This window comes from Orycteropus afer, unplaced genomic scaffold, assembly GCF_000298275.1.
Source record: "Orycteropus afer afer isolate SDZICR_OR568_19922 unplaced genomic scaffold, OryAfe1.0 scaffold00054, whole genome shotgun sequence".
NCBI classification, from domain to species: Eukaryota; Metazoa; Chordata; class Mammalia; order Tubulidentata; family Orycteropodidae; genus Orycteropus; species Orycteropus afer.
Genome location: NW_006921641.1, coordinates 5,709,538 through 5,734,601, shown reverse-complemented (window position 1 = coordinate 5,734,601; position 25,064 = coordinate 5,709,538). Strand labels below are relative to the sequence as shown.

The following is a 25,064-nucleotide window of genomic DNA, read 5'->3' as shown; positions in this document are numbered from 1 at the left end:
TGACTTGCCGGTATTTAAAATACCAATGGCACAGCCTCCAGCATCACAGCCACACCCAAGCCACCATGGTTAAAACAAACTGACAGCTGAGTGGTAGCAGTTAATAGAATCAGATAATGTCATAGCTGAGTTTTATATAACCATTACTTAATGTGGGAATGGTCAATTACTTAAACCATCTCACATTTTAAAATAAGAAAAATCCCCGTAATTCATTTTCTTTTGGTGGAGACTTGCATATTGCTATGATGCTGAACACGTTTTAGAGGTTTTCTGAGACTAAGACACATTACTTCTAAAAATTGGCCAGTGAAAACTCTACGGATCACAATGGCATGATCCTGTAGTGAATGTGGACTAATTCAAAGAAGCTAAAACAATCACAAATTCATTTCAAATTAAGAAAAAAAAAATGGAAACTATAAACCAATCTAACTCATGAAGATACATGCTAAAATTTCATGTGTCAATAAATAAGATCTAGCAACATAAATAAAAATAAACTGTGACTATGGTATGTTCCAGGAATGCAAGGATGGTTCAAAATCAAGAAATCAAAACAACTCACTCCACCAATATAGGAGAAAAATAATATAATTCAACAAAACATAATTTAAAAAAAGAAGAAGAAGAATCAAAGAAAAAATAAAAAGGAAAACCAGAAAACATTTAGAGACCAATGAAAAAAAAAGGACAGCATACCCAAACATGAGATGCAACAAAGCCAGTGCTTGGAAATTTATAGCTATATATGCCTACATTAAAGAGGAAGGAAGATTTCAAATCAATAACCTATCTTTACAACTTGAGGAACTAGAAAAAAGAAAAGTAAACTAAGCTTGCATTAATAAGAGATAAAAGATGGAGTGGGTAAACATCAGGTGGAAAGTATTAAATAAAACAAGTCATAGCCTGACCATGGAATATTATGCAGTCATAAAAAAGAGGATGAGTTAGTTGACATGGAGAATTTCTAGGATACACAGTTAAATGAGAAGTCCCTGAATGGTACACATGGTTAACATGCTGGGCTGCTCACCAAAAGGTTGCAGGTTCCAGTCTACCCAAAGGCACCTCAGAAGAAAGGACTGCCAATCTATTTTAAAAAAAAATCAGCTATCAAAAATCCTAAGGAACACTCTTACCATACCTGAGGTCGTCATGAGTCAGAATCAACTTGACAGCAGCAACTGGTTTGATACGGTTAAATGAAGAGTAAGATGCAAAGAAATGTATATATTACAATCACACTTTCAAATCTGAGGATGTTTATATATATTTACATAGTGATTACATGGTATACAGATAAAGATATGAAAGGATATATACCCAAGTTATTATGCTGCTTACATAAATGTGTGGAAGCGTGGAAGTGGAAAGAGTTAAGGAAAAGAAAAGCAAAAAAAAAAAGTCAATATCCCATTTATGTAAATTACCCATTTGCTATTTCCTCTGAGATTTCTTTCACTATATATCTTGTTTTAAACAAAATGGAAACAATTTTGTAACCTACCTTTTTTTAAAAAAATTGGTATGTCATGAGTGTATTTCCATCTCCATCATGGTAGGTCCTTTCCTGGTGAAATTTCCCAACAAACTTTACCATATGGGAAGCGGCACAGTGGACCGGCCATGTATCTCAGGTAACACCAGAGGGTCTGTCAGCTTTTGGGCTACCTGGGATAAATAAGAAATAATTCTTCCAGGTCCTGATCCGGACCAATTTTTCTCACAGCACCAGCTAAGATGTCTTCACATCTCAATTCCTAATTAGCAGAGAATCAACTAATGGGCAGAAACTCGGGCCTTCGGAATTCAGAAGGCCCAACACACTCTTCAGAGGTTATGGCCATTCTAGGTGACTTTGGCTAAGGCTCTGCCCCTGCTTCACATGTAGGGAATCTTGACGGGCAGGTAACTTAACCTATGTGGGATTTCATTAAGAGCAGCTACATGAATTAAAATGAAAATAGATGTTTGACAACAGCCAAAATCAACCCTGGTGAGAAACATGAACACAAACAACAGCTCTCATTTAGGCCAGCGGGGTAAGAGAAAGGGAACGCCAAATTAAAATTTCACTGAAGTGCCCCTTTAAGAGCAATTATCACACTCTGAGCAGTTAAAATCCTTAAACCAAAAACATTTAATGAGCAAAGTCCCCAGTGAGTAGAGTATAATATTCCCAACTGGTGAGATTTGTTTACTTTCAGACATATTCTCGTCTTAGAACAAAAATAAGCAGCCTTTATTTTCAGACTCTTCCAAAATCTGGCCACTCCTCATTTCCATTTTCATCTCTGATCTCTCCCTGCTGGGCCTCACCTCAGGAACCCCTCTCTCGCTTCCACAGCCCTGACAATCTCTCTTTCTCTAAATTCCCACAGGGTGCCAAAGGATTGCTCTCCCATTTCAGATGTGTTGGTCGCATCCCCTTGAGAGTGCGCCGTAACATATTGTAGTTATGGCAGGACAGTTTACTGGAATATTCCTTTGTATTTGTTTTCATTGCATTCTACCCACCCATTCCCACATCTGTCCCAAACTCCTAACTTCAGCAGATAAGTAGGCCCCAAAGCTCCCTTGACTCCCGTGAGGTGGTATTACTAAGCCTAAAGCAAAAACACCAGGAAATAACCCTTCTTCTACCTTTTGCAAAAAGCCTTTGTTCTTTGAAATGGTATAAATAACCCTAAGTAGTCTATTCCAACTCATGGTGACCCCATGTAAGTCAGAGGAGAATTGTACTCTACATGGGTTTCAGTGACTAATCTTTCAGAAGAAGATGGCTAGGCTTTTCTTCCCAAGTGCCTCTGGGTAAACCCAGAGCAACCGTTAACTTAGCAGCTGCATGCAGCAATGCAGCAACCGTTTGCAACATTCAGGGACTCCAAGTAATCTAGACGGTGAGGAAAGAGCAATGTCTTTGAGGACTAGAGATAAAAAGGAATTCCAGCCTAGAAAAGGAATGTGAGGCGCAGATCTTGATTGAAAGCAATGGGTGCCCTGGGGATATAGAAAGCTTTAAGAGAAAGGGCAGTATGGTGCCCCTAGGGTGCCTGGGTCCTGGACACAGAGGCTCCCAGTATCACAAGGATCCCGAGGCCCACTGGCCAGGGAGCAGTAGAATAATGAGGGCTAGGTTAGTGAGGTTACAGCCAGGACCAAGATGCCTGGAAAAGTCAAGGCTCTTCCCCGCATTACAGAGCACTGAGGAAGCCGCTGGGATCCTTTTGAAGCTAAAGGTAGGAGAAGAATCCTCACACAACCCAGGGGAATGAGAATGTAGAATCAAATTTCATTTAAAGAAAATAAAGAAATATGTCACTGATTATAGGTCTCAGTTAGTGAAGTATAAGTCACACAAGCTTTTTGTGAACAAGAGATGTTAGTTTTCATCTAGTACAGTGACTCTCAACCTTTAAGTGCACATACACCACTCAGGGAATTGTTAAGAGGCAGAGTTTGAATCAGTAGGTCTGGAGTAGCCTGAGATTCTGTATTTCTAACAAACTTCCATATTTCAGGAACACTCCTGGTCCACTGACCACACTTTGAGAAGCAAAGGTCTAGGCAGAGACCAGCAAATTTTTTCTATGTATACAAAGCTAGATAGTAAATACTTTCAGCTTTGTGGGCCATAAAGTCACAAGTATTCAACTTTGCCCTGGTACAAAAGTAGCCAGAGACAATATGTAAAGGAATGAGAATAACTGTATTCCAATAAAACTTTACTAATGGATATTGAAATCTGAATTTCAAACAATTTTCACATATTATGAAGTCTTCATTTTTTTCTCACCATTTAGAAATGTAAAAACCAGTCTTATCTCACAGGCTGTATGAAAACAGCAAGGCACTGGATTGGCCTTTGGGCTGACCCATGGTCTAAAAAGTCTGTTCCAACTCATAGCGACCCTGTAAGACAGAGTGGAACTACCCCATTGAGTTTTCAAGGCTGTAACCTTTATGGAAGCTGACTGCCACAACTTCTCCAGTGAAGTGGCTGGTGGGTTCAAAGCACCAACCTTTAGATTAGCAGGCAAGTGTTTACCACTGTACCCACAAGGCTCCTTGACCTATGACCTAAGTTGCCCAAACAGGATATGGAATCCGTGACAGGCAGCCTTATTTTCTGTGTTAAATTAGTTCTCCTTTCTGGTTATCCTTCCACTAGCGCTATGCTTCTAGAACAGCAAACACTTACCAGTGGATTCTGGTAAATGTGCTTCTTCAAAAATAACTAAGATGAGTTTAAAAAACCACCTTAAATCCTTCTTCTTCTAATAAGAGGCCCTGTGGAATAGCAAGTTCCGATTTCAGTGAAACAGCTTTAAGGATGAGATTAAACTTCAACCAGTTTTCTGAACTAACAAGAGTGGCATGATCAGGGGAAGAAACTCAGCCTTGCAGAACAACTCCTAGTAAATTCAAAAGCTACAGTCTCAAACTTTTATCCTGTCAAGCCCCTGAAAGATTCTCTCTGTCCTCTTGGCCTCATGTGCCTGATTCAAAAGAGAAAAAAGACTACCTGTCTTGCAGTCCCTACTACCATTAAACAGTAGTACAGTTCTATCTTTGCAGTAAAACAGCAACTCATCTTACTGTCCAAAGGAAGATAAAGTTCTAGGGTCAGAAATGGCCAGGTACCAGCAAAGAGCCATTGTTCTGCACTGCACTTGTTGTTGTTGTGTGCTGTTGTCAAGTCAATTCTGACTGATAGCAACCATATGTGACAGAGTAGAACCACCCCATAGTGCTTCCTAAACCATAATCTTTACAGGAACAGTTCCCCAGGTCTTTTCACCCATGGAGCTGCTAGGTGGGTTTGAACTGCTAAACTATCAGTTAGTAGTCAAGTGCTTAACCACTGCACCACCAGGGCTACTCCCTCAGAATTCTCCCTAGCTGAGGAAGGCAGGCCTCTGGGTCAAACATCTCCATACTCCCCGCCCCCTGCCCTGTATCCTGCACAGTCGTCACACCCAGCAACACAATATATGGATTTGCAGGATTAATGGACAAACACAGCCCAGTGGCTTGGTACAGGTTAATCTGCCTATTCTGTTTAGAGGCCACATAAGCCTGTTCCCTATGTGGGGTATTCACTCAAAAGGGAATGCTCTTTCAAGGCGCTCACTCATCTTTTAACCTCACTTGAGAAATATCCTAGTGTCACCCAGCATGGATTCCAGCATCAATTCTATCACTGATGGAAGTCTAAGCTCCATCAGTTACTAGCTCTGTTAACTTGGGCAAGTTATTGGACCTCTGTTCAAGCCAGAGTCAGAAAAGGACATGGAACAAGGGATATCACTGCTGATATCAAATGGATCTTGGCTGAAAGCAAAGAATACCAGAAAGATGTTTACCTGTGTTTTATTGACTATGCAAAGGCATTTAGCTGTGTGGATCATAACAAATTATGGTAACATTGTGAAGAACGGAAATTCAAGAACATTTAATTATGCTCATGTATAACTTGTACATAGACAAAGAGGCAGTTGTTCAAACAGAGCAAGAGGATACCACATGGTTTAAAATCAGGAAAGCTGTGTGTCAAGGCTGTATCCTTTCACTACACTTATTCAATCTCTTTGCTGAGAAAATGCTCTGTAAAGCTGGACTATATAAAGAAGAACACAGCATCAAGATTGGAGGAAGACTGGTTAACAAACTGTGATAATACAACCTTGCTTGCTGAAAGTGAAGACTTGAAGATTGATGACTACAACCTTCAGTGTGGATTACATCTCAACAAAATAAAAAATCCTCACAACTGGATTCACTGTTATGATACACGAAGAAAAGATTGAAGTTGTCCAGGATTTCATTTTACTTGGCTCCATAATTAACGCCCATGGAAGCAGGAGTTAAGAAATCAAATGACAATGCATTCAGCAAATCTGCTGCATAAAATCTCTTTAAAGCGTTAAAAAGCAAAGATGCCATCTTGAGGACTAAGGAGTGCCTGACCCAAGGCATAGCATTTTCAATCGCCTCATATGCATATGAAAGCTGGACAATGAATAAGGAAGACTGAAGAGGAACTGATGTACCATGTACCATGGACTGCCAGAAGAACAAACAAATCTGCATTGGAAAAAGTACTGCCAGAAGGTTCCTTAGAAGCAAGAATGGCCAGACATGGTCTCACATGTTCTTAGGAGGGACCAGTCCCTGGAGAAGGACATCATGCTTGGCAAAATAGAGGGTTAGCAAAAAAAAAAAAAGGAAGACTCTGCATGAGATGGAATGACAGTAGTTGCAACAGCTAACTAATTTTAAGAAGACAGTCTACCTGGTGGGGAGTTTCAGGCACCTGAAGCATCCAAATGCTCATCCCATTCTTCTTAAATCAAGAATAGCAGGAACCAAATCTCAGAGTGCCACAAAAAAGCAACTAGGTCACTTCTTTGGGCAACTGACTTCAACCCCAGCTTCACAGAGAAAGCCATATGAAATTTTCCCTTCACCACACTGTGCTCATTGGAAAGACCTGAATCCAGCCTTGAAAAAGCCCCTACTTATTCCCTGAGAGAGCTACCTGGGTGATGCAAAGAGTTAAGTGCTTGGCTATCAGCTGAAAGGTTTGATGGTTCAAGTCTACCCAGAGGCACCTTGGAACAAAGGCCTGGCAAAGTTCCAGGCATTTCCTGTGTCAGTTTAGCTAATCTTCCTAACAGCTTCATTTTCCAGATGAGGAACACCAAGGCTCAGAGAAAGAAGTACAGTGACTTGCCCAAGGTCACGCTGCTCATAAGCAGGGGTGGGGAGAGCGCTAGATTCCAAACCAGACCTGTCTGACTCTAACACCCACCGTTTCCTCTTCATTAGGTTCACCCCAAGCTTCCTTCTCTCCCCACACAGTTGCACTGAATCTGGTCTCTCAGAAGTGATGCCTTGAATATTCTTTTCCCTTAGCAACCAGCTTTTGTAGCCTGCCTCTGATATACCTTCCAGAATTACACACATCTGGGTTAGACCAAAACTGTTTAATGAAATAGTTTTAAATCAGAAGTGATCTCTTCCAGGACAAGTCATTTGAAAACAAAATTCAAAGAGAAAACTTTATAACATTTTCAAAGAGAAATATGTTGTGCTTTCACCACAGTATGACCTCCATTATGAGCACAGCCCTCCTCCACATGGGAATGTATCTAGTCTAAGGGTTAAACCTTAAAAAAAGGTGTTTCCAAACTATTGCATTCTTCTGAGTGTTAAGGTGTCTTAGGAATGCCTCAAGACTGATTAAAGAAGAGACAGTGAAGAATTAATCAACAGATGCTGAAAATACAAAGGCCGTAGTGGATGGCTAAACCCTCCCTGACATCACCCACAGAGAGGAATAGTCCTGTATCCAGCATAATAACACCAATTATTTGGTTGTTTGTACTGAGGAGTTGAAAGCTATCATGTGCCGGGAAAATACTCAGCATGGAGCAGTAATTATGAATCAGCTGATAATAAAGGCTGAATTGGATTGACTGCTAATTAGATTATTAATTGCAGTAGCACCAAAAACAAATACCTGCTATTAACCATAAATAAGCTACATTTATGATATGTTCTACTTTTTAACTTTGCCCCTTTTTATAATGTGCAATTTCCTTTCTTTTCTGTGCCAAGACCTCACATTTGCCCTGGTTGTGCTAAGCATATTTGTTTATTAAGCTGCAATTAAATTGTTTCTTGCTTCCTTCCATTGTGAAAAGGGGCCGAGAGAGCTGACAGGACATGTACTGAGTGTCTTCTATCAGGTCCTGTAGGAACTGTGTTAGGTCTTCTTGGGTAAAAAAAAAAAAAAAATGAATAAACCACTTGTGGTTGAGTTGATCCCGACTCTGGGTGACCCTGTATATCAGAGTGGACTGTGCTCCAAAGAGTTTTCAATAGCTGATTTTTTCAATAGCTGATTTTCCAACTGTGTGGGGAGAGAAGGAAGCTTGGGGTGACCCTGATGAAGAGGAAACAGTGGGTGTTAGAGTGGGTGTTAGAGTCAGACAGGTCTGGTTTGGAAACTAGCGCTCTCCCCACCCCTGCTTATGAGCAGCGTGACCTTAGGCAAGTCACTGTACTTCTTTTTCTGAGCCTTGGTGTTCTTCATCTGGAAAATGAAGCTTTTAGGAAGATTAGCTAAACTGACACAGGAAATACCTGGAACTTAATAAGTGCTCAGGTTGTTAGTTCTCTGCTTATTTTCCTACATGCAAATGAGAGAGAGAGAGAAGCTGGTTATCTATAAGCCAACAGCTTGTGCCATATCATTCCACTGTGTGCAGCTGAAGTTCCACCCCCTACCTACAAGCATTGGTGGCTTTCATCTGAGATGTACTGTGGGTGGCTGGTAAATAGCCTGATTCCCATGGTCCTGAATACCCTTTCACTGCCTGTGCTCTCCTTGAAGACCACCCTTATATCACCCATGGTCCAGCAACTAAAGGGTTAACACTCAGCACACACTTTAGTCATCTGGTGCCTGCACCACCCCAATTGTTAATTGCCTTGCTGTCTATAAAAAGACATAACTTTGGGGAGTTGGAAAGACAAGCCAAGACCTTTCTCCCAAACACTCTTATTCATGGAGTAGATACTAGAGGCTATAAAAAAAAATTAAAACTGCTGGGCTCTCACCCTACATAAAGTGTTAAAACCTGGAGTCAGTCAGAAGCCATCTACTCAGTTCAGTTTTCTTTTCTTTTTCAATTTTTTACTGAAATGAAATATACACAATAAATTTTCACAAACTGAGCACACCTGTGTTACCAGCATCTCTGGAAATGCTCTCTTACTCCCTTCCTGTCTCTAATTCCAACCAGAAGTAACCACAAAACTGACTTCTAACACCATACATTACTTTTGCCTGCTCTTGCATTTTACATAAATGGTATCTGACAGCCCAGGGGACAGATCCAGTCTGCCACCTGGAAACTAAGAATGGATTACACATTTTTAAATGTTTGGAAAAAAAATATCAAAAGATGAATAATATTTCATGACATATGAAAATTATATACAATTCAAATGTCAGTGTCCAGAAATAAAGTTTTATTGGAACACAGCCATATTCATTCATTCACGTATTGTCTTTCACACAGCAGAGTTGAGTAGTTACAACAAAGATTGTCCACAAAAAAATGAGTCCAGTGCCATCAAGTTGATTCTAACTCATAGCAACCCTACAGGCCAGAGCTGAACTGCTCCATAGGGTTTCCAAGGCTGTAAATCTTTATGGAAGCTGACTGCCACATCTTTCTCCCACAGAATTATTGGTGGATTCAACTGCCAACCTTTCAGTTTGCTGCCTAGCGCTTTAACCACTGTGCCACCAGGACTCTGCTATAGAGTGTATGGCCTGCAAAATGTAAAGTCTCTACCATCTGGCCCTTTATAGAAAAAGTTTGCTAATCACAATTCCGATGCATGACATTCATTAAAAGTATGTATGCATTTCTGCTGGGTATATACCTAGGAATGAAACTGCAGGGATATAGGGGTATGAACGTATGTATATATGTTCAGTTTTCGTAGATATTGCCAAGAACTTTTCTAAAACATAAACTCAGATTTAAGAGAAAAGCTAAAACCTAGCACCACAAACCGTATCTCAGTTTTAAGAGAAGCAGGAAGTTGATCTGATCCAGAACTGAGCAAATTAGAAAATCTTCAAGGTTTCTCAGCGGATAGAGAAAATAGCATAATTATCTAAGTTTACTTTTTTTTTCCCATTCTTACTCTACACATAATCTTTAAACATATATTAAAAAAACACTGCATTCGAGTTGATTCCAATTCATAATGACCCTATAGGACAGAGTAGAACTATTCCCATAGTATTTCCAAGACTATATATAAATCTTTACGGAAGAAGACTGCCTCATCTTTCTCCCATGGATCAGCTGGTGGGTTTGAACCATCAACCTTCTGGTTAGCAGCCGAATGCCTTACCTGCAGCACTGTGTTGCCATGCTCAGTAGAAACAGCCAAAAATGAAAAAGTTATGTTTTTGCTCAGGATCTCAGAGTAAAACAATGGTTTTGTCTTTCAGGCCATGTAACAAAAGCACCACCATGAGTCCTTTGGCAGCTTATCCTACTTGCTGATAAAATCCCCAGGAAGACATAACCAGCTCCCTGATTTTATACTTTTCTAAGTTTAAGCATACACTTTGGCAGCAACTACATTACTCACAGCCATCCTCCAAACCAGCCACAAAGAAACTGATCCCTATAACTAAGTAGAACCAACAATCTGCCACCCAGCAGAACTGAGCAATCATCAATTGGCCTTCCAGGCAAAACAGCAAGACATGGTCAGGATGCCCTTTGTCTTAGAGAGGGCAAGATCTAAGGAAGATGTAGTATCTTCCGAGTCACTCTCCTGGAATCATTTCCCCAACTCAGCTGCTTTGCATTTCAAATAGAGGATGATAGGTTCTTTCAGATGACATTTCTCCTCTCAGAAGGGAATTACTTCTGATTGTTTAAGAACCTCATTCATCACAAAAGGGATTCAAATCAACAGCTTCTTTCTTAATTCCACAATCCTGTTGTCTTCTGAATTGCAGCAGCCTCAAGAAGGACTTCAGAACCTAATCTCCTGCTGTCATATCCTGCTACCCAGGAGGGAGTGTTGGGTGTGTGCCATATCTGATGAAGGAACTGAGGGGATGGGAGGCCTTCTTCCACTTCTCATGAGACATCTCCTGCCTCAAATCTTGGGACCACAGTCTTGGGGGGGATCATGCTCAATTGGCACAACCTAGTACATAAAAATCTTGTTCTACATCCTACTTTGTTGAGCAGCAACTGGACTCAAAAGCTTTTGAGCAGTCATCTAAGATGCAACTATTGGTCTCCTCTAGTATGAAGCAAAGAAGAGTGAAGAAAATCAAAGTCATCTGGAAACAATTAGTCCAAAGATAAGATGGACTACGAGGACCTCAGCTTTCACAACCCCGAGACCAGAAGAAATACATGGTGCCTGGCTACCAATGCCAACCGTTCAGAAAGGGATCAAAACTGGAGATCCTGGATAGAGTGGAAGGAAAAATGTGGAACAAAATTCAAAAACACAAAAATAACAAGAATTACTGGTGGGATAGAGATTGGTAGAACCCCAAGTCTATGGCCCTGGGTTACCCTTTGGGCCTAGAAATGGAATCACTACCATGGATTGGCTCTCAGCCCAACAGCAGAAAGACCTACATGCAGAAGACCTACCCCAGGGTGATGTACCCACCAACTCTAGGGAGATACAACCCTTAGATCAATCAGCCATGAGACACCAGAGGGGCAGCATTCACATAGAAGGAAAGCTGGACAGGCAGGAATGCGCAGATGAGAAGGGCACAGGGAGGGGGTGGTCACAGGGAGGAGAGGGGAGGAGTTTTTTATGGTTGGGGCTGGTAATTAAAGCTTTAAAATCAAACGTGCATTAATTGTTGAATGTAAAACAAACCTGTTTTGTAAATCTGCACCCAAAGCACACTTTGAAAAAAGAAAAAAAATCTTCAGTCCCAGCATCTTCCCACTGAAAATGTCAGTGGCCTGTGTAACATTTCAGAAGGGATTGCCAGATGGGTTAAACTTGGCCTATTCTGGAAGAAAACTTAAAGTCCTCCTGGCTCAAGTGATCAATTGAGAGACTGGATTTGCATTTTCCATAATCTGTTCCTCAGTTTCCTTCTGTATGGAGAAAACCAATGCCAGTGTTTTAACAGAAGGAAATCTGGTTGTGCAGTGCCTGAGGCATTTGACTGCTAACCAGAAGGTTGGTGGTTCAAATCCGCCAGCTGCTCTGCAAAAGGAAGATAGGGCAACCCACTGTTGTAAAGATTTACTGCCTCGGAAACCCAATGGGGGTCACCGTGAGTAGGAGTCAAGTTGATGGCAATGAGTTTGGTTTTGGTTTAGAGTGTTTTAACAGAAGTAGGGAATCATTTCCCAAGAAAGACTATAGTATTTTTTCCATATGTTGTTGTGTGCCATCAAGTCAGACCCGACTCACAGCAACCCCTCCTTGGGTTTCCAAGGCAGTATCACTATGGAAGTAGATTGCCCAACCTTCCTTCCAAGGAGTAAAAAATACAGTTAGGCCCTTGCTCGGCTGTTAACCAAAAGTTGGCAGTTCAAACCCACTAAGTGACTCCATGGGAAAAAGACCTGGTGATCTCCTACAGTAAACATTACAGCCTAGAAAACCTTATGAGACAGTTCTACTCTGTTACTCAGGGTCATTATGAGTCAAAATTGTCTTGATGAAGGCATACGAGCTGAACGTTTACATTAGGTAGATACACTCCTTGGAGAGATCAATCATGGGAGAATAGAAGGGCTCTGTATGCACAGGGAGACAGCTGGGGGGGGGCAGGAGTGCATGTGAGGGAAGGACACAGGCAAGAGGAGGAAGTGGGAGGAGAGCTGTTGCATTGTGGGAGACTGCAGTCAATGTCATCAGACAAGGTGTATGTGAACTGCTGTATGGAAAATGAATTTGCTCTGTAAACTTTCACCCAAATCACAATTAAAAAAAGAAAAAAAAGATTAGATAGGAACCTTCGGGGACAGTTGTGTTTATGTTAATGAGTCAGGAACAACTCAGTAAAGCAGAATGAGAATGGTTGCACAATTTGAAGAATGTAATCACTGTCACGGAATTGTACATGTAGAAACTGTCAAATTGCTGTATGTTTGCTGAATATATTCTCAACAACAACATAAATAAAATTAATTTTTTTAAAAATTGTCTTGATGGCACCTAACAATAACATACAGGATTCCCTGGATAGTGCAAACAGTTAATGTGCTCAGCTGCTAACCAAAAGATTGGAAAACTGCGATCACCCAGAAGCCCCTGTGAAGAATGGCTGGAGATTTACTTCTGAAAAATCAGCCCCTGAAAACACTATGGAGCACAATTCTAGTCTGACACACATGGAGTTGCCAGTGGGCTCAATCAACAGCAACTGGTTGGTATAAGCATATATGAAATACATTTCATTTTTCCCTGGAAAAGGAATCTAACCAAAAGTTGAGTGTGACCATAATAGTAACAGCATGTGTTTTATAGTCAAAAGAGTGGGTTCAAGCCCACTTACTGATTAATCAAGCTTACCAAAGTCCCCCACCTCCTTACGATCTCAGATTCATCCTACTCTGTAAAACTTGAAAATATCAACAACAGTAATAATATCCACGTCACAGGGTTTCAGGAAAGATCAAATGAGGCATTTGTGACTATAAATGCTTTGTAACTGTGAAACACAAAACTGGGTGGAGAGAGGGAGAAGATGCTACCTCTTATTTTCCCTTCCCTGATTTACCCCTTAATTAGTTGAGTCTTTCACCCAGTTCCTCTTGTGATGAAGAGCACCTGCCCACCATGGGGAATGTTAGTCCATTCAGCACCCAGCTGGCAGCCATCAGTTGGCCATCCATTAATAGCCAATTATCTGAGGGCTCAATTAATCCATGGACCACACAATTTGATCTCCCTGAGATCCCAGAAAACAATGAGCCTGAAATACAGGCACCAGCTAATTTTTCAATGGCCATGAAGGAATTTGGCATCCATTATGCCTGCATGTTGCAGCTGCAAGTGATGGGGGCATAAATATTGATTGGACCAGTCTCTCTGTGGCTGGGGGAAGAAATAAATGATTAGAGTGTTCTCAGGGGAATGAGAGAAGCTATATAAATCTTCAGCCCAGACCACTATGGAAGAAAATCCTAATTTCCCAAACCTTAGGGAGGGCAGAGACGAGAGACAGTTAACCTCTTTGGAGAAAGGTTGTCAAGGTGAAGCAGTGGTCATACAGTTCTATACATGCTTTCCACTACTCTCCTGGCCTGGAATGAGATGCAAATTTTGTTTTAAATAGAGGGATCTTTAGAAAGAAGGCCTCTGGGGTGGTGGTTCTCTTCATCTGGGGATTCCAATCCAATGGCAGGAATATTTAAGTGTGCTGCTGCTCTCCTGCATTTCCTTGAAAGATCTCTGTAATGCTTACAGTTAAGGCAAGTGACATGAGGAGAATTTAATTATTTTTTTAAGTGCCTAATCTTGTCTCTGGTAGCATAGTGGCTAAGACACTTGCCTGCTAATCAGACGACTGGCGGTTCAAACCCACCAGCCACTCCTCGGAAGGAAGGTTGGGCAATCCTACTTCCGTAGTGATACTGCCTCGGAAACCCAAGGAGGGGTCGCTATGAGTCAGGTATGACTCGACGGCACATAACAACAACAACAATCTTGTCTCTCAAAAATGGTATGCAGAAGAGGCTTTGAACTTGAAATCAGCATTGTCCAGCAGGCAGTGGATCAGATGGCACCTTGTTTTCTGCGATAAGGGCTTGGTGCTGATAGAAGGGGGTCAGAGCAGATTGGGTACTTGAATGGCTCCAGGTGGCCCAAAGCAGCTAGTTCTCTCCTTTGGAAAGAACTGCCCTTTTATTAGAGTGGCCCCTGTATCTCACGTGCCTGGTGAGGCAGCTGCTTTTGACCTTGGAGCCTGCAGGGGAGCACTGAGCTTCTGTGGCCTTCTGTAGACCTCTCCCAGCCAGGCTGATCAAGTACCCTGGGGCTCTCTGCTCCACAGCCCACTATTCAGGAGAGTGACTACAGAAAGAGGAAAGAAAGAATGAGATGAAGGGAGGAGGGGAAAGGAGGAGAGAAGCACAGGAGGGAAGAGGACACCCTGGGTGGCACATAAATTTCTCACACTGTAGAGATCTTTTCCTCTCTCTCCCCCAATTAGCATCCTAGTGTTCATTAGGTCCTGTGTTGGCAGCAGTCACTGCCAAATGCAAAGACTACTGCCCCAGAAGGTCATATCAGGCCATTTATTCTGAAATACCAAAATACCAGAGCCAGCAAATTTCAGGAGCTTCTGCAGAATTCCCCAGGGTATAACTGTGTGTGTGTGTGTGTGTGTGTGTGTGTGTGTGTTCTTCAGTATCCCAAAGGGATTCTTTCTTAATCAGCTCAACATCTGAGGGCTAGAAGACTGATTTATTTTTTTGGTTAATCTAGCGTTTCTGGTAAAATAATTAAAAGATAAGTAACAGACAGAGAGTATCTGTGGTTTAATCATTTATAGCCATAAGGTCTTACTTCAGAGTTATTCACAACTAACCCAAAATGGACCAGACTGATGGCAAAGTAGGTGGAGACAGGCAGTGCTGTAGGTGCCTTGCCTCATTTCACAGATAAGGAGACTGAACCAGGAAGAGAGGAAATCTGAGTTATCCCGGCACTGACATGGCAGAAAGAGACACCCGGGCTGCCGTGTCTGTAAGACAAACCAGAGGGTAAAGCCATACTTGGATATGGCAGGACAGAAGATACCAGGGGAGGGTCAGACTCTATTTTCTGACTCTTGTGACAAGGTAAGAAGCCCTGGTGGCACAATAATTAAGCACCAATCTGCTAACCAACAGGTTCAAACCCATCCTGCCCTTCTGCAGGAGAAAAGACCTGGCCATCTGCTCCCATAAAAATTACAGCCTATGAAACCTGACGGGGCAGTTGCACTCTGTCACATGGAGTCGTCATGAGTCAGAATCAACTCAACAGCACCCTCCAACAGCAACAGTGAGGATGTGAGTCTTTCAGCGCCCACAATGAAGAGGAAGGCTTACACCCACTCAGTATAACTGCAGGCAAGTGGGAAGTCAGCAGCCAGCTGCAGGGGGCACAGCACATCCAGATGCACACCCCAAACAGATGGCAGGTCTATAATGTGGCGTCTCTGGGGTGACGTGTGTAAAAGTCAAGGCAGGGCTCACACACTCCCCCAGACTCCCCTCAGAAAGCAGCTCTGGATCAGTCCCTGCTTTCTAATTCAGATTACTTTCCAAAAACGCAGCGGGGACTTTGAGACGCTCTGGAGGAATGACAAAATTGTAAACATTAGAAATCTAACAAAGACACAAGACACACATTTCTTCAAAATGTGTTTCTGGGTGCTTGATGATGGATAAAACTATTTTGAAAATTTGGGACAAGGGAAGTGCGGAGTAGGAAAGTTCAAGCAAAAGAAGAAAACCAGGTGTAAACTAGGCTGGTCAGAGACCCTGGGCCTTCAGCAACCATCAATGGTAGCCTTACTCTGTCCTGATTCAGGTTATAAATGACCTCTGATGAGTGGAAATTAACACTTTTAGATAATACAAACAGACTGGTAACCTTGAAAAAAGGTAGTCTCTAGACAGGGCTAGGAGGCTTTTGACAGGGACATTAATTTGTATTTTCTTCCCGTTTTTGCCTCTTTACCAGTTGCTGTGGAATCATGACAACCCCATATATGTCAGAGCAGAACTGTGTTCCATAGGGTTTTTAATGGATGATTTTTCAGAAGTAGATCTCCAGGCCTTTCTTCCAAGGGTCCTCTGGGTAGCCTGGGACCTCCAACCTTTATACTAACAGTTTTTACCACCCAGGCACTCCTTTTGTTCTTCATCTTCCTTGATTTGAACATATATCATAATGTTCCTCATGGGAGGCTTCCCAGTCTTTGTTTCCAAAATCACAAGTGTTGAAGAGAAAGGAAGCACCTCAGATTATAAAGCGATTTCTCTAAAAGCAGAGATCCCTGGACAGTGAGTCCTGCCCCACCTGGAGGAGTACTTACTGGGCAAGTGAGCAGGCTGTATGCCCCATGGAGTCTGTATGATGCCCAGAGGGCCCGACTCTGCACCAGACCCTGGCCCTTGCTATAGTCTCAGGAGAGCCAAGAACAGCCTCAGGCAGATTCCATACCACCCTGATGAGGGCTCAGGGTAAAAGAAAAAAAAAAGTTTGTCTATCTCAAGAAAAGGAGCTCTGGTAGCATAGTGGCTAAGACACTTGACTGCTAACCAGAAGGCTGGCAGTTCAAATCCACCAGCCACTCCTCGGAAGGAAGATGGAGTAATCTCCTTCCATAGTGATATTGCCTCGGAAACCCAAGGAGGGATCACTATGAGTCGGGGCCGACACGACGGCACATAACAACAACAACAACAACATCTCAAGAAAATAAAGACAAGCTACTTCTTGAAAGCCTTTCTTTCAGCCTAACATTCCAATCTACACTTGCCTATTTTCCTGCCTCTCACGGCAGCTGCTGCGTGAGCTAAACCTCCAGGTATCCAAGCCTCCAGGTATCACTAGCTCCAAAACCAGCTCCCTGGTACTGCCATAGAGCAGAAACAGCACAGCCCCAGTGCAGTGGTTGACATGTAATAGAAGCAAATGAAAGGATGGACATGCACCTGATAATAGGGTCCTTCTGGTCACGACAGAGTCACAATTCCTTGGTTGGAGTCCATTATGCACACAGCAAGCACCAGCAGATTAATAGGGTCTCTCTCTAAAATTCATGATTTTTTTAAATGGGAGAAATTATCTACTAAGTGGGGAATAAAATTACAGTGTCATATACTTAAGGCACGATGATACGCAAATTCAACAGAAAGACAAGCTATTTTCTGATAGTGTTTGCTATATTTCTAGTACAGTGCAAATACATTTACATGGGCCTGAGGCACTTTATTTCTAAGCCTTTACATTTCCAAAGCCTTCCTCAAAAATTACCCTCAGGCCTAAGATTCGTTTGCTTTTACTAAGCCCTAAGCCCCTGGACTAAATTTAGTTTCTTAGAAACAAGAGATAAATTTGCTGTCTTTATTTTTTTAATTCTGTCAGTTATTGTATAAGTCTCCAAATGGAAAACAAATGATACAGGAGAGAAGAAATGAAAAAATTTTCAGATACTTTCTAGTGGTATAATACTTATCGCCAAAATACAGTTTGAATTAAAACGTCAAACTTGTTACATGATTTTCAATTAGGAGTTAGAGCTTTGCTGAATTTGGGGGGGGGGTATACCCAGTAAAAGAATAAAATCAGCATTAAAAAGTCAAACTTAAAGAAATCTTTACTTGAGCTATTAATAGAACCAGCCCTTCTTGAAACTAAGGGAAAAAAAATCCAATTAATTTTCTTAAACCAGGAGTACAGCAAGCTTCTCCATATTGCTTGGATTGTGACTGGGCATAGATTTTATTGTATAATCAGGCCCCCTTTGGAGATCTCATCGCTCAGTGATGGGGTCATCTGCTAACCTCCTCCCCACCCAACCACCAAAAAAAAAGGCAATTGGCCCCATAGAATCTTAAAGTTGGAAGTTCCCCACCTAGGAACCTCTGCATAGCCCTCCCCTCTGATTCCTACATCACTCCCAACCTCCCTGAATATTTTTAAGGAAAGGGGCCCACCGCTCCTACTGCAAGTAAAAGAGCTGACCATATCCACCTATGCTGGGAAGAAGTCTAGGCAGAATGAAAGCACCCCCTTCCCAAGTCTTTAACATGTCTGAGGCAGAGACCCTCTCTGGATTGTTATATGCGGTCGAGTTGGACCCGACTCATAGCGACCCCTCCTTGGGTTTCCGAAGCAGTATCACTACGGAAGTAGATTGCCCCATCTTCCTTCCGAGGAGTGGCTGGTGGGTTTGAACCGCCAGCCTTCTGGTTAGCAGTCAAGTGTCTTAGCCACTATGCTACCAGAGCTCCCATTTCCTACCAAAACCTAATGTACTGAACTCACTCTAAACTGACTTTTTTGTCCCCCTACAATAGAAAAATGTCCCTATAATAACTCATAGAATTCCTACTGTTAAGCACACAGTCAGTCCATCATTACACTGGCAAACGATTCCTGAGCCAAAGGCACTGAAACCTCCCAGATCCTCTCAGACACCCCACCTCCACCCCCCATCCACCCAGAGAAGCCACCTCTCCAAGGGCAACACAAGACTTCCTTCTGAGGTAGTTCCTGCCTTATCACTCCCACCAATTACACTAACCCTCCCAGAACTTTCCAAGCCTGAGGGTGTAGGTATGTGCCATCAAAGCACAGGAAAGGTGATGGTGAGCACACTTTGTTAATATTTCCAATCTCACCCCATCACACCCCAGTGCAGACCCAGGCAGTCCAGGCAGCTTAAACCAATTACTGCTGAGTCAATTCAGACTCATGGCAACCCCAGGTATGTCAGAGTAGAATTATGCTCCAAAGGGTTTGCTTCAATGGCTGATTTTTCAGAAGTCTATTGCCAGGCCTTTCTTCTGAGGGATCTCTGGGTAGACTCGAACCTTCTACCTTTTAACTAACAGCTGAGCCAGTTTAACCATTTGCACCCAGTAAGTGGCATGGAAAGAACATGGACAAGAATTCTCAGAACAATCCCATTCCATTCTCATCCTGACAGTGCCACGTAACATCCTTGTTAACTTAAGATAATTGTTTAGCCCCTTTATGCAATCTCATCTACATAAAAATAGTGTCACCTTATGTGGTTGTGTGAAGATTAAGTGAGCTAATATGTCGGAAATGAAGTCAGTAAATCACTATACAAATGCTAGCCATAGTTACCTGCACAGGAGTACAGGTAGCTCATACACACTAGGTCCATGAACAAACTCAAGACCAATGAAATCATTTGGCTGCATTTACATGGGACCCTTGGAATAGCAAAACACGAACAAACTTGGTATTTTTAGTCTAGCTCCCAAATGTCACCCATCAATAGGCTGTATCAGAATCACAGGGAACATTTGTAAAAATACTAATTTCCAGAACCTTCTCCCAAATCCACAGAACCAGAATCTCCACAATAAAGTCCAAGGATTCGCATTTTAAATAAGCTTACCAAGTCAGTTAGACTTGTTCTGGTGCTATCCGGGAGGGGATTTTTCTCTCTCTCTCTCTCTCCCTCCCTTCTCCTCAGATTCCTACACACTAAGCTACAAATGGACACTCATCTGCCAGACACAAAATATAGCCACAAGTACACACAACACATACTTGTGGACACACAAAGTCATACATACAGATGGAAAACAGGAATGAGAAAAACACTAATAAAAAAAGAAGGGAGCCTGAAAATAAGAGGTAACAAGACTTTTAGAGTCTATAGAACTCATGAGGAGCTCTGGTGGCATAGTGCCTAAGGCATTTAACTGCTAACCAGAAGGCTGGTGGTTCAAACCCACCAGCCACTCCTCTGAAGGGAGGTTGGGCAATCTACTTCCACAGTGACACCGCTTCAGAAACCCAAGGAGGGGTCACTATGAGTTAGATACTACTCGACGGCAGTGAGTTTGGTTAGTTTGGGTACACAACTCATGAGACAAAAAGGAATTCATAGTTATAGGAGAAGAATACAAAAAACAATGGGGAAAAGATGGAATAAAATAATAAGACAAAGAGATCAAGTGATTAAAATGAGAGGAAAAACAAAACAAACAAAAAAAAAAAAACTTCTGTGATTCCACACCTCCATATCTAACCTCACTGCCATCAAGTTGATTCTGACTCATAATGACCCTTTAGGGTAGTGCAGACCTGCCCCATAAGGTTTCCAAGGCTATAAATCTTTACAGAAACAGACTGCCACATCTTTCTCCTACAGACTGGTTAGTGGATTCAAGAGGCTGACCTTTTGGTTACCATTTGAATGTTTTAACCACTACACTACCAGAGGTCCTCCACCATTTCTAACCTTTTCTTATCTACCTACAGCTCTGTACTCATGTTTATAATTCTGCCTCAGCTAGGAACTTTGAGAATCTCCCTCCAAAGGACAGGGATACAGTATGCCCTTCATAGCAGCCCCACCCTCCAAGCCAAGCACAGGTCCTGGCATGACTGTATCCAACCAATGTGTGTTGAACACACATTAAGATGAGAAAACGAAGAAAAGGAAGATAAGGTAAGTTCAGTGCACAAAGAAGGAAACAAATCTTTTGTCCCTGATCCCCTGTGTAAACTAGAATAAGTAAGCTTAAGGTAATGAGGTTCAACACAAACCAGAGAAAGTTCATGTCCCTGCAGGCATCATTAACTGCATCACAAGGAGCACAAGCACCCAGGGAAAAGAAGAAAATCTCTCCAGCTCTAAGGGCAGGGCCTGAGGTGAGTGAGAAAATTGATCCCTTGTTTCAAAGGCTATTTGAAGTCACGAGTCTGACCGCCCCATTTGCCTGCTTGACACCCTTCCATGGTACTCAGTGCCCACAAGGTCCTACATGATATGATCCTTATACACCTCCCTAGACTCGTCCTACATGATATGATCCCTATACACCTCCCCAGACTCATCTCTGCAGTTCTCCACATGCTTTACACTCAAATTGTGCCAAACTCGCACAACGTGCTGTGTCATTCCTCTGAGCCTACTTCCTGCAGCTAACCTCTACCTACTGAATGCCTTCTCTACCGAATAACCTGCAAACCCGTTCATTCTTCTCAACTTAGTTCTGTTACTCCCTCTTCCTCCACGAAGTCCCCAGCTTTTGATGAAATCGCCATCTTGGCCCTCAGCACACTGTCCTGGTCCATTTATGAGTGAATCCCTCACCCCCAGGAAGTAAGTACTACATTTCTGTACCCATAACACTTAATACACGGCTTGGCACATGATAGGTGCTCAATAAATGTTTGGTGAACTCATCTGAGTATTGGCAACCTTCAAAAACGTAAGTGCCAGAAGACTTGGTTAAAAAGGAGTATGAGATGCAAGATAATATAGCGGAAAGATCCCCAGTATCCTAGATCTGAATGGCCTAAGGCACATTACCTAAAGTCTCTGAACTAGTTTTCCAATCTATGAAATGAGCATAACAGCTCTCAACTCAAACAACCATTTGTCAAGAAAGCATCCTATTTGGTACAGAGTAGGCTCTCTGGCACATAGTAGGCCTGATAGCACAGTGGTTAAACTACGTGGCTGCTAATTTGAAGTTTGGGACAAACTCACCTGCCTCTCCTTAAAAATAGAAATCCATAGGACAGTCTTGTAGGGTCAGTGACTATAAATGGAATCAAATCATTGGCAGTGGATTTGGTTGGGTTTTCTGGTTTGGGTTTTTTTTCTTTTTTTTTTTTTTTTTGGTTTAGGCTCTCTGAACTGAACTTATTAAGGTGGCTCCCCCACCCTCCCCCACTGTTTCCTAGTATCCTGCTTTGGACCACAGCTCCATCAAGGCTATTTCCCAGGCCATGGAGAGCTGCTCTAGATCCAGCTGATAAATGTTGCCTGGGTGGCTAGAAATTCCCCCAGAGCCCACCGTCCTTGTCCCAAGACCAGGTCTGTGGGAGGGATGGGAGACTGAAGAATGGGAGCTCTGAACCTAAAGTATGCGTGAACCTGTAAAGAGAACCTTGGCTCTGCTCAGATGAACTAAAAGGACAGGAGTTGGAAAAGCCACTCAGATTCCCATTTCCCCAACTCCCCACCAAGACCAGAGTCTGTTTATACACGCTTTTAGTGCCATTCAGGGACTTGCAACTTCCAGTGTAGCCGGAGAGCTCAAGAACAATTACTAAGCTGGGGGTCCAACAGACCGGGTGGGTCCCGGCACCAGCTGCAAGGGAGGTGGCAGGGCGCTCATGCGCGACGCACACGCGCGCGCGGCGCACGCGGGCCTCCAGCCTGCCCTGATCGGGCCTGGCAGCTGCGGGAAGGAGGTCAGCGCAGCCGCCAGACTTCTCTCCAGTGCCTGCACCGGCGGTACCACCGAACTCAACCGCCTGCGACTATCTCGCAGCGTTCACTTGGCCGCCAACCCCTCCTTTCGGCCGCAGCGCCCCCTCCGCCCTGGACCCCAGGCGCACAGCTCAAGTTGGGAGCCACGCTCTGCCCACGAGCGTGCGCCCACTACCCACGCCCACTCACACACACGGCGGGACCCGAGATGCCCCCGAGGATTTTAAAATCCAGAAAAATCACACAGTAGCGGTATACGGCGCCCTGTTACCTGCTCGCAGCACTCAGACCCCCGGCCCTGGCCTCCCGGGAGCCTGCAAACCCGGCGCGCGGCCGCACGCCCTCTGGCAAACCACTGCCCCGCGCGCCGCCACACCCCGTACCTTAGGGGTCTGCACTTCAGGTCCCGTCGGCACTTCCAACTTCCTCTTGGTTACCCAGAAGAACAGCAGCACTGTGATCCAGAGCACCCCGAAGATCGGCAGCGCCAGGCGGCGAGTGAGGCGCCGCATGGTCCTCTTTACCTTCTCCTCTTCACGACGCTACGACCCTGGGGCACCCCCCGGCGGTGAGGGTCGGCGGGGCAGGAGCCTGGAAGAGCGCCACACTCTGGGGAGCGCAAGCCCGGAATCAGCGTGGAGGAGCCGCGGGATCCTGCAAGGCTACCCGCCCGCTTCGAAGAGAAGCGAGCAGGGGTGTGGGCACGGGGCGCCCTGGAGTGCAGCAGGCAAGCTGGACGCCCTCTCTAGCCTTAGCCCGTGAAGCGCGGCGGCAGCCGAGAGACTCCCCACACCGCCGCCGCCGCTGACTTGCCGGCGGCCACTGAGAAAGAAACTGACGCGAGCTGCAGAGGGGGGGCAATCCGAGGCTATGCCCGATACTCCAGGAGAAGCACGAGGAAGGCGGGACAGGAGGAAGAAGAGAGGAGGGGAAAAAGAGGGGAGGGCGGGCACGATAGACAAACCGACTCCAAGGGAGTCCGGGCCGGAGAGAGCGGGTTTCTGAGGGGGGGCGAGGTGCTACTGCCTTCCGCTGACCGAGGCACACAGTAATATTCCGGGCCAGGGGCGTAGCTCTATCCATCCTGGGTTGAAGTGCAGTGCAGTGGGGACAGTGCTCTGGAGGATGCCCACCCCCAGCTGCAAGCTGGGACGGAAGGCCCCAACCGCGCCAGGGGGAGCTGTGCCCGGGAGGACTTTCTCGTTCACAAGAGGGGTGCACGTGGTACTCACACCCAGGTCCCGCCCTCCTTGTGCCCGCCCTGCAGGAACCGGTGTTGAGGCGTTTGTGATGCTGCTACCCAAATCCAGGTTCAGTCTCTTGGCTTTTCAAGGCCAAGGCAGAATTCAACCAACACCCTATGGTGTTTTCTATGCCTGCCTGCAGGTGCCTAGCAACTTTTTCTGCTTAATGGAACGCTGAGCAGGTCTAAATTTAACTTTAAATAAATTCTTTTAAAAAATTAAAGTGCAATTATCTCCCTTAACAATTTTTCCCCCTGTAAGCATCAGGGCTCTGTGCTTTCAAGAAGAGGGATCCAAACTTGGGTCAATCACAGGGGGATCTTGAAACATGACTCTAGGCAGTGGAATACAGGAGGTGCAGAGAGTTCTTTCAAAAGCCCTTTCCCAAATGCCTTTGGGAAGAGTATCCTCCTCCGATTTCCAAATTAAGACCACTTTGATCTGTAGGAATAGCAAATTCTGAATCCCATCCCCACGTGGGCATCACCTGGGCTAGAATAATGGTGAATTTTGATTAAACGCTCAACTGCTAGCTAATAGGTTGGCAGTTGAAACCAACCCAGAGGTGCCTTGGAAGACAAGCCTGGAGATCTGTTTCCAAAAAGCCACAGCCTTGAAAACACCATGGAGCAGTTCTACTTTGTACATGTGGAGTCACCATTAGTTGAAATAGCCTTGACAGCTAACAACAAGAAGAAGGGATTCTAGACCCAGCTCTGCCACACGAGCTGTGCCAATCTTGGATAAGTCACTTACCTTCCCAGACTTAGATTTCCTCATCTGTCAAATGCGGGGTAATAATACCTCCTCTAATATGAGTGAATAGTTCTGCAAGTTCAGTGCAAGGTGCTGGTGTTATCTGAGGGCTCAGAGAGAGTAAGAAAATGCCTTGCTTCTTCTGTCTGGGGAGTAGTGGCTGTGGAACTGTGCCCTTTTAATGTAGGCAGTCTTAGTTGAGGGCATGCTTACCTTATCAAGTTTCTTGGGGTGATGAGAATGATGTGCCCACTACTGCATCCACCATGCCCCTGCCTGCTTCTTCCTACAGAACTCTGTCTGTGGGAATCTCATTAACTCACTGGAGGTGGGGCAGGTGTAAAGGAAGGCTCCAGATGTCATTCTCTAGTGAAGAGGAGCCCCCAAGACAAGAAGTTAGAAATAAAGTCATGTGTCTCTCACCCTCGGCTGTCCTCCTTCATAGACTCAAAGAGTTCTTGGCTAGACTGCAGATAAGAAGTTTTAGTGGGGAACAGCAGTGGAACTCAAATAGCCCAGAAAAGTGGGAT

At 43.9% G+C, this 25,064-nt stretch overlaps 1 protein-coding gene across 1 annotated transcript in view; it reads right to left on the bottom strand.

Annotated features, from left to right (window-relative positions):
* The window catches only part of GALNT14 (polypeptide N-acetylgalactosaminyltransferase 14), a 378,698-nt gene extending 355,652 nt beyond the window's left edge, over positions 1 to 23,046 (bottom strand). The window contains exon 1 of the mRNA XM_007938807.2: positions 22,918 to 23,046. Coding sequence (XP_007936998.1) covers positions 22,918 to 23,046 — 129 coding nt within the window. The remainder of the gene's footprint in view (positions 1 to 22,917) is intronic.
* Positions 23,047 to 25,064: the final 2,018 nt, after the last annotated feature.